Here is a 14,594-nt window from a genome sequence, read left to right as displayed (position 1 = left end):
AAAATCTTATCAACTTAACACGTGTTGCAGCCTCTTTTCCACAGTAAAGGAGGCTATAAAATAGCTCTGCCGCTATTCAACATTTTAATTGTATGAACTCATAATTTGCTGGGTTGAAATTTGGAGACCCAAGCTACAGGCTTCTGTACCGCCGAACCTACAGAGTTCATTTATACGCTTTAGAATGTTTTAAATATATGCCCGGGCTTACCTCAGTGGCTCATAGTTATTTTTTACAATTTGTATCATGTTAAATATCGGGAGCCACCGTCAATAATACCCACATACAGTACCAGTCCAAGGTTTGGACACACCTACTCATTCAAGGTTTTTAATGTATTTTTTACTATTTTCTACATTGTATAATAATAGTGAATACATCAAAACTATGAAATAACACATATTGAATCATGTAATAACCCAAAAAGTGTTAAACAAATAAAAATATATTGATGACAGCTTTGCACACTGTTGGCATTCTCTCAACCAGCTTCACCTAGAATGCTTTTCCAGCAGTCTTGAAGGATATGCTGAGCCCTTGTTGGCTGCTTTTCCTTCACTCTGCGGTCTAACTCATCCCAATTGGGTTGAGGTCGGGTGATTGTGGAGGCCAGGTCATCTGATGCAGCACTCCAACACTACCCTTCTTGGTCAAATAGCCCTTACACAGCTTGGAGGTGTGTTGGGTCATTGTCCTGTAAAAATACAAATAAAATGATAGTCCCACCAAGCACAAACCAGATGGGATGGTGTATCGCTGCAGAATGCTGTGGCAGCCATGCTGTTTAAGTGTGCCTTGAATTCAAAATAAATTTCTGACCGTGTCACCAGCAAAGCACCCCCACACCACCTCCTCCATGCTTCATGGTAGGAACCACACATGCAGAGACAATCCGTAGTTTCTTTGCAGCAATTCGACCTTGAAGGCCTGATTCACGCAGTCTCTTCTCAACAGTTGATGTTGAGATGTTTCTGTTACTTGAACTCTGTGAAACACTTATTTGGGCTGCAATATGAGGTGCAGTTAACTCTAATGAACTTATCCTTTTGCAACAGAGGTAACTCTGGGTCTTCCTTTCCTGTGGCGGTCCTCATGAGAGCCAGTTTCATCATAGCGCTTGATGGTTTTTGCAACTGCACTTGAAGAAAAGTTCTTGACATTTTCCGGATTGACTGACCTGTTCTTGCCATAATATGGACTTGGTCTTTTACCAAATAGGGCTATCTTCTGTATACCACCTCTGCCTTGTCACAACACAACTGATTGGCTCAAACACATTAAGGAAAGAAATTCCACAAATTTACTTTTAACAAGGCACACCTGTTCATTTAAATGCATTCCAGGTGCATTCCACCTCATGAAGCTGGTTGAGAGAATGCCAAGCGTGTGCAAAGTTGTCATCAAGGCAAAGGGTGGCTACTTTGAAGAATCTAAAGTTTAAAATATATTGGGATTTGTTTAACACTTTTTTGTTTACTACATGATTCCATATGTGTTATTTCATAGTATTCATGTCTTCACTATTATTCTACAATGTAGAAAACAGTAAAAATAAAGAAAAACCCTTGAATGAGTAGGTGTGTCCAAACTTTTGACTGGTACTGTGCATTTCTAACTGTCACTTAAGTGTTTGTTTCCTTTAATATGTAGCCCACATTTTACATTATTCCCATCAGTTTACCTTTCTTTCATGTCTGTGTAGTTGTTCCTGAGGGTGGCTAGCAATAGTGGATCATATTAGGCTAACGTTGTGCAATAACTTCGGACCTAGTGGAATTCAGACCACACGCAGCGGGTTAAACCTGGAGCACAGTTTACGATGACTGGACCGCTGTCATTACAGTTCCGTGATTAGTGAGGATTAGGGTAGATTTATTGGACTAGCCTATTGTTCAACCACTATTGTATACTTGTTTCACCTTCCAATATTTCATGGATTGAACTTGAATAAGGATGAATCAAACCACTGCATTTTTGTGCATAAAGTCTCTCCAAACCAGTTGTTACTCACCCTAAACTTTGTCTAAACATTTTTATTTTATTTTATCTATCAGTTAGCTGAAACAGAGAAATATGCATTTATTTAGATGGCCTTCTTTGATCCCTAATATTCTGAACCCGTTCTCTCAATGTATTCTAGGTGACCAAGTCTAGAAGCAACAGGATTCTAAAATGCTTCTACCCCCAAGCCATAAGACTGCTAAATAGTTACTTAAATAGTTAACCAATAGCTACCAGGACTATCTGGATTGACCCTTTATGCACTCACTCTTTTGACTCATCACATACACTGCTGCTACAGTTTATTATCTATCCTGTTGACTAATCACTTTATCCCTATGTACAGTATATGTACATATCTACCTCAATTACCTCGTACCCCTGCACATCGACTCGGTACCCTGTGTATATAGCCAAGCTAGCGTTGCTCATTGTGTATTTATTCCTTGTGTTACTATGATTTATATTTTCTCTCTGCATTGTTGGCAAGGACCCGTAAGTAAGGATTTCACTGTTAGCCTACACCTGTTGTTTACAAAGCATGTGACAAATACAACTGTATTTGCTTTGAGTCTGTTGACAAAATGCCAATTAAAGGTTTAAAGATAAATGTAGTGAAAACCCTATTGAAAGAAAAGTCGACAAGAAAATCTGTTGGCCAGCAAATAGAAGGGTTTTCAGTGGTTGAATGTATTTCATGCTAGGTCATGTTCATTGGAGCACAACAATGGAAAACATTTTGCAATGGAAAACAATCAGTTTTTTCCCCCTCAGTTTGGTGCTTAATGAATACGATCCCGGTTTCCTAACTGTATGACATAGTTCAGAGCTAGTCGGTTATAGGCAAATTCCCCTCCTGCCATGAAATAATGTCCAGGCAGTGTGGTAACTGCAAGCCACAGTGCAGGTATTTTTGGCTAAGCCAAGTGGGGACACATAACATTCAAATCCCTCTGTGGAATTGCATGCAACACACCTACCTAATATGGCAAACCTTATCCTGTAAAAAAAGAGACGAAAGAGCATCGGTTAGGATAATTATATGTTGAACATGGCTTGTTATACAGCAGATACTAATGTGAAAGAGCAAACACAGACCGTGAACGATAGCACAGTACATCTGTCTAAACATTAAGGATTGGTTTCTTGGATACAGATTAACCATAGTCTTGGATTAAGAACATTCAACAGAGAATCTCCATCGAACATGCTTTTTAGTCCAGGACTAAGATTAATCGGTGTCTGGGAAACCAGCCCTAGGAGCTCAATGATGATTAGAGCATTGAGTGTGATTTGAAAGGTGCCGTGTACATAACACAACTCAACATTACACAGGGCTCCTGGTCCTACACAACTCAACATTACACAGGGCTCCTGGTCCTACATAACACAACATTACACAGGGCTCCTGGTTCTACATAACACAACATTACACAGGGCTCCTGGTTCTACATAACACAACATTACACAGGGCTCCTGGTCCTACATAACACAAATTCAACATTTCAAATCAGTGTTTTTTCATGTGGTCGTTTGAATTAGAATAGCCCAAATAGCCCTGTAATATCTGCAAAGAATGTCGTGGCTCTATTGAGAATGGCCCAGGTTGAATGCTGGGAGCCCAATAAATAGATCCCCCCCCCTTTATCTTCTTCTATTGACCACTGACCCCCCCATTACTGGGTGACTGCTGACGGTGGTGAATAGTAGAGAAGGAGCCTTACTGTGGAGGAGCCTTACTGCCTTCCCATGGCACCTTGGAGCTCTGAGTGAGTGAGAAAGATTGAGGCTTGCTGGGTGGTGGGGCTACGCTGTCAGTACATGTAACTGCTGATTCATTTGCTGTCAAAAGCTGGCATTGTGAGCAGCCACCACATGAGGCCAGGGAAAATGAGAGGGCTGCTACCCAGGAGGAATGTGGTGGAGGAGCTACTGGCCATCTGATTTACAAGGCTCGGATAAAAACTCATAAAGCCACAGTGTGGCATATGGCCGCAATTTGTGATTATCATTTGTGATTATAACATTAACTCACCTGATCATCAGGAAATTCAAAGTCTTTACTAAATCTTTGCACACCAGGTGCGGACAGAGATTCTTGTCTCGTGCAAGTGATACCATTGTTAAAAGTCTTTGATCTATGCGATCTGCTTTTTCCCTGGCCTGCAGATGAATTGGGCTGATTATCGTGGTGGTTTTCTCCATCGGGAGGGGGGCAGGCCGCCAGCGGAGACTTGTGCCTGTGTACTGGCGAGAGGGGACTCAAAAGGGATGGTGTCTCTTCCGTACCCGACTCCTCTTGTGTGCTATCCATCCTCACCGGGTCCCGGAAGTCCACCTGCGGACGCCGCATGCTCCTCATCCTCCTCAAGGTGGGGGACGTGGAGATGCGAGCCGGGGCCTGTCGGTCAAACTGGGTGAGCAAGCCGTCGGCCTCGACCAACGACCCGTGTTTTAGTTTGGAGTGCGTTCTGGCCAAATCTATATGCATGATAAACGGGTTGCTGGTCTGCGTCTCCTTATCGTCGGTGGGTTTTGAGACCGTTTGCGTCTCAACATTGGTCACCCCCGTCACAGCCTCATTCTCATTCTCTAGCCACTCCATGTAACTCCAGTCCAAACTTTTCTCTGTGTCCTGGCCATTCTCATGCACTATAACCTGTTTCAGAGTAGACATGTTGAGCAAGACGGCATTGTAGGCCTAATGTCAGAAAAAGGGTAGGCCTTTGGTGTTTTCCGTTGGTACTTGTTTTTAACCAGGTGTGTTGGGGTCAGATAATCCAGGTGCATTCCACTGGCAGTTTATCAGCAAGCAACTACGTTTCAGACACGTTTCTGGGAAATAAACAAAATATATGTATTAGGTAGGTCTAATACAAGAGCCCACTAATTAAACAAAGCAGTCTGGGCGTGCAGTCAAGTCAATCTTTTTTGTACAGAGTTCAGACCACGTTGTGAAACATTGAAATTATGGATTTGTGAGCTGCATACTTAGCACATGTTTTGTCAACAGAGGGTGGGGGTAGGGGAAGTTAGCTTACAGTTGGTGTTCATAATGTACAGAAAGTAGGCCCTCTAACAAGCTCCAAGACTACTGTCGCCTTAGCTACAGATTGTACACCAGATAATGTGATACACTACATGGCCAAACATCTCATTCCAAAATCATGGGCATTAATATGGAGTTGGTCCCCTCTTTGTTGTTATAAGAGCCTCCACTCTTCTAGGATGGCTTTCTACTAGATGTTGGAACATTGCTGCAGGGACTTGCATACATTCAGCCACAAAAGCATTAGTGAGGTTAGGCGATTAAGCATGGCTCGCAATCGATGTTCCACTTCATCCCAAAGGTGTTCGATGGAGTTGAGGTCGGGGCTCTGTGCAGGCCAGTAAAAATTCTTCCACACTGATCTCGACAAACCATTTCTGTATGGACCTCGCTTTGTGCATGGGGGTATTGTCATGCTGAAACAGGAAAGGGCTTTCCCCAAACTGTTGCCACAAAGTTGGAAGCCCAGAATCGTCTAGAATGTCATTGTATGCTGTAGCGTTAAGATTTCCCTTCAATAGAACTAAGGGGCCCAAACCATGACAAACGGCCCCAGGCCATTATTCCTCCTCCAAACTTTACAGTTTGCACTATGTGTTGGAGCAGGTAGCATTTTCCTGGCATCCGCCAAACCCAGATTTGTCCGTCGGATTGCCAAATGGTGAAGCGTGATTCATCACTCCAGAGAACACGTTTCCAGATTAACAGTTCTTGTGTTGACATTGCTTCCAGAGGCAGTTTGGAACTCCGTTGTGAGTGTTGCAACAGAGGGCAGATGATTTTTACGCGCTTCAGCACCCAGCGGTCCCGTTCTGTGAGAGTAGATTAGCCGTTGTTGTAGACGTTTCCACTTCACAATAACAGCACTCACAGTTGACCAGAGCAGCTCTAGCAGGGACTAACTTCCTTTTTGGAAAAGTAGCATCCTATGGTGGTGCTACGTTGAAAGTCACTGAGCTCATCAGTATGGGCCATTCAACTGCCAATGTTTGTTTATGGAGATTGCTCGATTTTAAACACCTGTCAGCAAAGGTGTGGATGACATAGCGGAATCCACTAATTTGAAGGGGTGTCCACATACTTTTGTATATATAGTGTAGATGTTTGGCCGAATCGAGAACATAGATACTATCGCTAAGTTGTGGTTGCTCGAAAATGTACTGTGCTACGCCAAACAGTACCTACCCTGTAATGCCCAGTAATGGATACCAAAAATCTTGGCGTACAAAAATCTTGGCGTACAATCTGTAGCTATCGTTGCCTGTAAAAAACAAACATGTAGTCTTACCTTTGTCATTGTCGATAACTATGGTGTTTAAAGCTCACTTAAAACAACCCAAATATTGTATTATTGAATACACTGCAACACCGTATAAATTCAGTGTAATGCAATGACAGTTTATCGCGTGGGAAACAAAGAACGGCACAAGAGCCCCATGCACCTGATCCAACTTTCCAATACTCCAATTATACGTTTTCATTGTGCCCCTTCAACCCATGTAAAGTGCTATTCAATCAAATCAGGTAGGATTGTTTCGTAAACACATGAGAATTCCCAACAATAAAAAAATACAGACTTTAGCGTTGTCGCAGTGTGCGGATTGCAATGGAGAAACACCGCAAACCCACGAGGTGATTACAGTGAGAAAAACATTATCCAGGCTACAATTACCATCACCCAATGTTAGTCTAAATAACAAATTACTCACATGACAAAAGTTTAAAAGGAGTCGACTGAAGAAGAGCAAATCCAGCTGTGTTTACTCTCGGCAGTGTGTCGTGTCTCCTCTCTATTCCGCAATGTCTCACCCGCCGCGCTGCTCTCGGGGTTGTTCATGCCAATCAGACCGCCCTGTGAAAGAAAAAAAGTGTAGCCAACTCCTGGCACTAGTCTCGGCCACTGTTCATACTCTTCCTTTTCACATGACAAAGCTCAGAGATTTGTGTAATGCCTCGGAAAGATATCGGGCGTGCGTGTCCAATTGTTTCCTACCCGAAATTTGAATGAGTGTTATGAGTCAACGAGAAAGTTTAGTTCAGACAGTGGATATGTCCGCAATGCTATTGTGACATGTACGGTGTAATCAGTGGGATGAACTAAAGGGCGGTTAATATGTTTTACTACTATTCTTTTTTATCCATCGTTGAGGTAAATGTATGTGTGTGTGAACAAAGAGAGGATCCACTACATCACGTACGTGCAGGGCCGTGCACAGACCTTTGGGGGTTGCTTAAAAAAATATATTTAATAAAGGGCTACCCCCCCCCAAACAAATCGACTTTCATGATTCGTAACATACAAACTGCCTCTGTAGCCAAAATGTCAACATATACCTATTTATTTTCTACAACAAACACACTCACTTGTCATTACCAATGTAAGCAGTAGACACGGTAGTAACTAGTTACCACAGCTACAAAGTCATACACCCGGCCTATTTCTACTTATTTCTCTTTTAATAATGTGTTTTAAACCTAACCACACGACTAACCTTCTGGCTAACCCTAAATTAAGACCAACAAGCTTATTTTTGTTTTCATACATTTTTTCGATATACCCAATTTTGACTTCGTGGCTGTGGTAACTAGTGGAAACCGGTTGACACGAGTGAAAATACATTCTAGTCCGCAACTTGTTTTGTCAATTTTTTTCCTGTATTGTCCTGACCTGATCCCGCAACAGTTCAATAACCCCGGGACTTTCCGTACCCGATAAAAATCACTCCCATCCCGTATCATTTTTTTATGTGCAGAAATCAGAGAGAGTTTTTCGCACACACCCCAGCTAGCACATAACGTTCTGAGAACCATATTTTTCTTAGAGTTTGCTGAGAGCATGTTTATCCTATAGTTCATTTGCATACAACATTCCGACAATTTTCTGGGAATGGTGCAGGATAGTTTATTGACTTTGGAACATTCTAATCACCTTTAATAAACTTGACCAAAAAACGTTATTTTCTTGATATTTCATTACTTTAACGGAATGTTTCCTAAAAGTAACAATACTTGAAAGTACTACTTAAGTATTTTTTTGGGTATCTGTACTTTACTATTTATATTTTTGACAACTTTTACTCCACTACATTGCTAAAGAAAATAATGTACTTTTTACTCCATACATTTTCCCTGACACCTAAAAGTACTCGTTACATTTAGAATGCTCAAGCAGGATATACGGGGGTGTTGTCGAGCAGGTCGAGAGCTTCAAGTTCCTCAGTGTCCACATCACTACGGAACTATCATGGTCCACACACATCAACACAGTTGTGAAGAGGGCACAACAACGCCTCTTCCCCCTCAGGAGGCTGAAAATATTTGGCATGGGCTCTCAGATCGTCAAAAGTTCTACAGCTGCACCACTGAGAGCATCTTGACTGGCTGCACAACCGCTTGGTGTTTGAAATGCTTGAAATACGATTGCAAGGCGCTACAGAGGGTAGTGCAGGCGGCTCAGTACTGTACATCACTGGGGCTGAAATCCCTGCCTTCCAGGACCTCTATACCCGGCGGTGTCAGAGGAAGGCCCAAAAAATTGTCTGACAACAACCACCCAAGTCATAGACTGTTCTCTCTGGTACCACACGCAAGCAGTACCGATACACAAAGGACCAGCAGGACCCTGAACAGCTTCTACCCCCAAGCTATAAGACTGCTAAATAGTTAGTTAAATATTTAACCAATATCTACCTGGAATATCTGCATTAACCCTTTTTTCATGAACTCTTTGACCCATCGCCTACGCTGCTTTACTGTTTATTATCTATCCCGCTGCCAAGTCACTTTATCCCTACCTATATGTACATACACTGTATATACAAAAGTATGTGGACACCCCATCAAATGAGTGGATTTGGCTATTTGTGAAGTGGAAACTTCTATGAGCAACAACGGCAGAGCCGCGAAGTGGTGGGCCACACAAGCTCACAGAACGGGACCGTTGAGTGCGGAAGCCCGTAGCCGTAAAAATCGTCTGTCCTCGGTTGCAACACTCACTACCGAGTTCCAAACTGCCTCTGGAAGCAACATCAGCACAAGAACTGTTCGTCTGGAGCTTCATGAAATGTGTTTCCATGGCCGAGCAGCCGCCCACAAGCCTAATATCACCATGCGCAATGCCGAGTGTCGGCTGGAGTGGTGTAAAGCTCGCCGCCATTGGACACTGGAGCAGTGGAAACGCGTTCTCTGGAGTGATGAATCACGCTTCACCATCTGGCAGTCCGACGGACAAATCTGGTTTGGCGGATGCCAGGAGAACGCTACCTGCCTGAATGCATGGTGCCAACTTTAAAGTTTGGTGGAGGAAGAATAACGATCTGTAGCTGTTTTTCATGGTTCGGGCTAGGCCCCCTTAGTTCCAGTGTAGGGAAATCTTAATGATACAGCATACAATGACATTCTAGACGATTCTGTGCTTCCAACTTTCTGGCAACAGTTTGGGGAACGCCCTTTCCTGTTTCAGCATGACAATGCCCCCGTGCACAAAGCGAGGTCCATACAGAAATTGTTTGTCGAGATCAGTATGGAAGAACTTGACTGGCCTGCACAACCCTGACCGCAACCCGATCGAACACCTTTGGGATGAATTGGAACGGCGACTGCGAGTCAGGTAATCGCCCAACATCAGTGTCTGACCTCACTAATACTTTTTGTCTGAATGGAAGCAAGTCCCCGTAGCAATGTTCCAACATCTAGTAGAAAGCCTTCCCAGAAGAGTGGAATCTGTTAAAGCAGCAAAGGGGGAACCAACTCTATATTAATGCCCATGATTTTGGAATGAGATTTTCGATGAGCAGGTGTCCACATACTTGTAGTATATCTACCTCAATTAGCTCGTAACCCTGCACATCGACTCGGTTTGGTGCCCCGTGTATATAGCCAAGTTATCGTTACTCATTGTGTATTTTTTCCTTTTTTTAAATTCTAATATAAAAAAAAATCTCACTGCATTGTTGGGAAGGGCCTATAAGTAAGCATTTCAATGTTAGTCTACACCTGTTAATTATGAAACATGTGACAAATAACACTTGATTTGATGTACTAACTGGGTGAGTGCAGGCAACTGTGTCATGAGCACTGAGCAGCAGCCAAATGGAGCAGTTGCTATGGCTACTCACATGCAGAGTGGGGGACAGGCAGATGAGCAGCTAACGGAGAAATTATATCTGATTTCTGCTTGTAAAAATGAGCACGGGACAGGACGGTAGTGATTTTGTTTTGAAAGTTTCGGGCTTATAGAATTGTTTACGGGATCAGGACAGTACCGGGAACAAATTTGACAGGACAAAACAGGAATCCCCCCCCCCCCCCCCCAATTGTCTGTGTGTGTGTGAGAGAGAGTGTGAGAGAGTGTGAAAAAAAGAAAAAGAGATTCAGAATCACTTTTACAAGTACATTTATTTACACATATCCAGAATTTGACTTAGTGAATAAGTGCTACCAGCAATAGACAATGTACAGACAGAATACAGATACAAAGTCAACATAGTCAACATACAGGATATCCAATATAAATACAGTATACATAGAAAAAGAAAGAAAGAACCACACACCAGAATAGATTTCCCTCCTGTAGCTTCAAGATTATCTATCCTATGGACTATGGAGCATAGTCATTAATTAATTTATTGATTAATTCATAACTGTAATCCAGGCCTGTATTCTATACTGACCCTGCCTCACTAGCAGGTGATTTTTATAACCTGCGAACACTAGATGGTAATGTAGGCTAGATTATATCACCATGTCGCCACTGGCTGTGTGGTTTTAAAATGATCAGTGATGCCCCCATGGCGTCCTCTGGTTTCAGTATCTGTCATGCACTCACCACTGTTCTGAAGAATCATCATCATTATAATTATCCGCAGCAGCATCATCATCATCATCCTTCTACACAGTTATGAGAACAGAGTGGTGAAGAGAATTCTATTCAGTTACATGAGATAGACATTTAATGAAGAGTGGACACAATTCCTTATTCTACATGAAAGACAATCATATCTGTTCTACACTTACCTCGGAAACCCATACTACAATTTTGCGTAATTGCATCAGATACTCGATACCATCCTATGTTACCTGCATCTGTCCACTTGAGATTAGTTCTACACAACTCATTTATATCTGGAGGTTCTGTAACATTGCACCCTCCTGAACATGGCCCCCTGATTAGTACTTAATGAGAAAAGGGAGGGGTCACAACACATTCCAACACATCTCCAAAATGTGCAAGCTGTCCAATGGACCGCAGACTCACTGGAGAATACCTGGGGTCGCCAAGAGGTTAAAGGTTAAATAGTCAAGGGCAAATATCCTTCAGAGAGTTTGACTTTTACGACCTTTATCTTTATGGATCATGTGATGCAGTACACACACACACACACACACACACACACACACACACACACACACACACACACACACACACACACACACACACACACACACACACACACACACACACACACACACACACACACACACACACACACACACACACACACACACACACACACACACACACACACACACACACACACACACACACACACACACACACACACACACACACACACACACACCTTGAAGCAAAATCCATGGAAGCAGGATATCTTTAATTCTGTCAGGAATTTAATTTTTGATTTAGCTTTGCAGTCATTTACAGGCCTATTCAGAATGTAACTCTTCACTTCCATTAATGCATGACCATTCTCTCCCCATGAGTAGTGTTCGTATTTATTAAAAGTATTATGAATACTTACCACGCTGCACCTTGGTCCTCTTCTCCTTCTCCCGACGAAGTTCGTTACAGAACTACCCACCACCAACGGACCAAGCAGCGTGGAAGAATGGACTCCTGGACATGGGAGGACATCTTGGACGGCAAGGGACCATGGGCACAGACGGGAGAGTATCGCCGTCCTAAAGAGGAGCTGGAGGCAGCCAAAGCAGAGCGGCGACGCTACGAGGAGTTGGCTCGAGGAAGAGTGCACGAGAGGCAGCCCCAGAATTTATTTTTGGGGGGGGACACGGGGAGATTGGCGGAGTCAGGTAGGAGACCTGAGCCAACTCCCCGTGCTTACCGGGTGGAGCGTCGTACTGGTCAGGCACCGTGTTATGCGGTGGAGCGCTCGGTACGTTACATCGCAGCTCCTCGCATCGGCCGGGCGAGAGTGGGCATCGAGCCAGGACGGAGTGTGCCAGCCCTGCTCTCCAGGCCTCCAGTGCGTCTCCTCGTCTGGGTTATCCTGTGCCAGCTCTGCGCACTGTGTCTCCAGTGCGTCTGCACAGCCCAGTGCGTCCTGTGCCTGCGCCCCGCACGTGCAGGGCCAAAGTCACCATACAGCCAAGACGGGTTGTGCAGGCTCTTTGCTCGAGACCTCCAGTGCGCCTCCACTGCCCAGTGTATCCGGTGCCTCGGCCAAGGACAAGGCCGCCTGCATGTCTCCCCAGCCTGGTGAGTCCTGTGCCTGTGCTAAGCCCGAACCCTCCTGCATGTCTCCCCAGCCTGGTGAGTCCTGTGCCTGCTCCCAGAGCCAGGCCTCCTGTGTGTCTCTCCACTCCAGTGATGATCCATGGCACGAAGCCTCCAGTGATGATCCATGGCAAGAAGACTCCAGTGGTGATCCATGGCAAGAAGCCTCCAGTGGTGATCCATGGCGCGAAGCCTCCAGTGGTGATCCATGGCGCGAAGCCTCCAGTGGTGATCCATGGCGCGAAGCCTCCAGTGGTGATCCATGGCGCGAAGCCTCCAGTGGTGATCCATGGCGCGAAGCCTCCAGTGGTGATCCATGGCACGAAGCCTCCAGTGGTGATCCATGGCACGAAGCCTCCAGTGAGGAGTTATGGCACGAAGCCTCCAGTGAGGAGTTATGGCACAAGGCCTCCAGCAACGCCCTCCAGTCCGGAGCCTCCAGCGACGCCCTCCAGTCCGGAGCCTCCAGCGACGCCCTCCAGTCCGGAGCAGCCAGAGTCGCCCTCCTGTCCGGAGCAGCCAGAGTCGCCCTCCTGTCCGGGGTCCGCTGCTAGGGTCCCCAGTCCGGGGTCGGTGGCGAGGGTCCCCGCTCTAGAGGCGCCACCTAAGTGGGCCAAGCCAGAGGTGGAGCGGGGTCTACGTACCGCACCAGAGCCGCCACCGCGGTGAAATGCCCACCCAGACCCTCCCCTATAGGTTCATTGCCTGGAATGTTTGTGTCCTTACCGGAAATTGTGGACAGTGAGTAACAGACATGCTGTTGTCTGATGTTAGTTTTCTTTATGTACAGTAGGTGTACCTGTGGGCATGGTCAGACAATGCCAACCGAGGTGGAGAACATCTGCTGCCAGGAGATTCCACAGTTTTGTGTAGGATACTTTGTAGTTCATCGTAAGATACTTTATCAGCGTTACCATTCAATATTACTGTAATACTTATTTCAATAGTTTATCAGATGTCCGCAGGTGCCTCCAGAAGAACCATGCCATTGCATGGTAGATCACCCTGGTCTTGTGACATCCTGTGTCAATGGGCATGCATTACAACATGTCATGAACATACAGAGTGTACAAAACATTAAGAAAACCTTCCTAATATTGAGTTGCACCCCCTTTTGCCCTCAGAACAGCCTCAATTCGTCAGGGCATGGACTCTACAAGGTGTCAAACATTCCACAGGGATGCTGGCCCATGTTGACTCCAATGCTTCCCACAGTTGTCAAGTTGGCTGGATGTCCTTTGGGTGGTGGACAATTCTTGATACACACGAGAAACTGTTGTGTGAAAAACCCAGCAGCATTGCAGTTCTTGACACACTCAAACCAGTGCGCCTGGCACCTACTACCATACCCCATTTAAATGCACTTAAATATTTTGTCTTGCCCATTCGCCCTCTGAATGGCACACATACACAATCCATGTCTCAAGGTGTAAAAATCCTTCTTTAACCTTTCCTCTCTTCATCTACACTGATTGAAGTGGATTTAACAGGTGACATCAATAAGGGATCATAACTTTCATCTGGTCAGTCTATGTAATGGAAAGAGCAGGTGTTCCTAATATTTTGTGTATACAGGTAAGATTATGGAGAATTGAGTCTGAGAGGACTGAAAAAATGTTGCATCCACGATCCTCATGTAACTAAATTAACAGGTTCTTCTTATAACTGCATCTGAAAGGACTGTATAAGCAAGTATAGTGAATGTAAAATATGTTTACAAACACTTAGGTTGGAGTCATTAAAACTCATTTTTCAACCACTCCACAAAACTATAGTTTTGGCAAGTTTGTTAGGACATCTACTTTGTGCATGACACAAGTAATTTTTCCAACAATTGTTTACAGACAGATTATTTCACTGTATCACAATTCCATTGGGTTACAAGTTTATATACACTAAGTTGACTGTGCCTTTAATCAGCTTGGAAAATTCCAGAAAATTATGTTATGGCTTTAGAAGCTTCTAATAGGCTAATTGACATAATTTGAGTCAATTGGAGGTGTATCTGTGGATGTATTGCAAGGCCTACCTTCAAACTCAGGGCCTCTTTGCTTGACATCATGGCAAAA

The 14,594-nt window shown here is 44.3% G+C and overlaps 1 protein-coding gene across 1 annotated transcript in view; it reads right to left on the bottom strand.

Moving 5' to 3' along the window:
- Nucleotides 1-7,231, bottom strand: part of LOC139540163 (pleckstrin homology domain-containing family G member 7-like) — a 35,737-nt gene extending 28,506 nt beyond the window's left edge. The window contains exons 1-3 of the mRNA XM_071343759.1: nucleotides 6,761-7,231; nucleotides 4,038-4,837; nucleotides 2,983-3,002 (exon numbers count right to left, since the gene is read on the bottom strand). Of these exons, the coding sequence (XP_071199860.1) occupies nucleotides 2,983-3,002; nucleotides 4,038-4,679 (662 nt within the window). The 5' untranslated portion in view covers nucleotides 4,680-4,837; nucleotides 6,761-7,231. The remainder of the gene's footprint in view (nucleotides 1-2,982; nucleotides 3,003-4,037; nucleotides 4,838-6,760) is intronic.
- Between the last annotated feature and the right edge of the window lie 7,363 nt (nucleotides 7,232-14,594).

The sequence above is a fragment of the Salvelinus alpinus genome, chromosome 15, assembly GCF_045679555.1.
Source record: "Salvelinus alpinus chromosome 15, SLU_Salpinus.1, whole genome shotgun sequence".
Lineage (NCBI taxonomy): Eukaryota > Metazoa > Chordata > Actinopteri > Salmoniformes > Salmonidae > Salvelinus > Salvelinus alpinus.
Note: the sequence above shows the minus strand (reverse complement) of the source record. Positions and strands in the feature narration are given on the sequence as shown.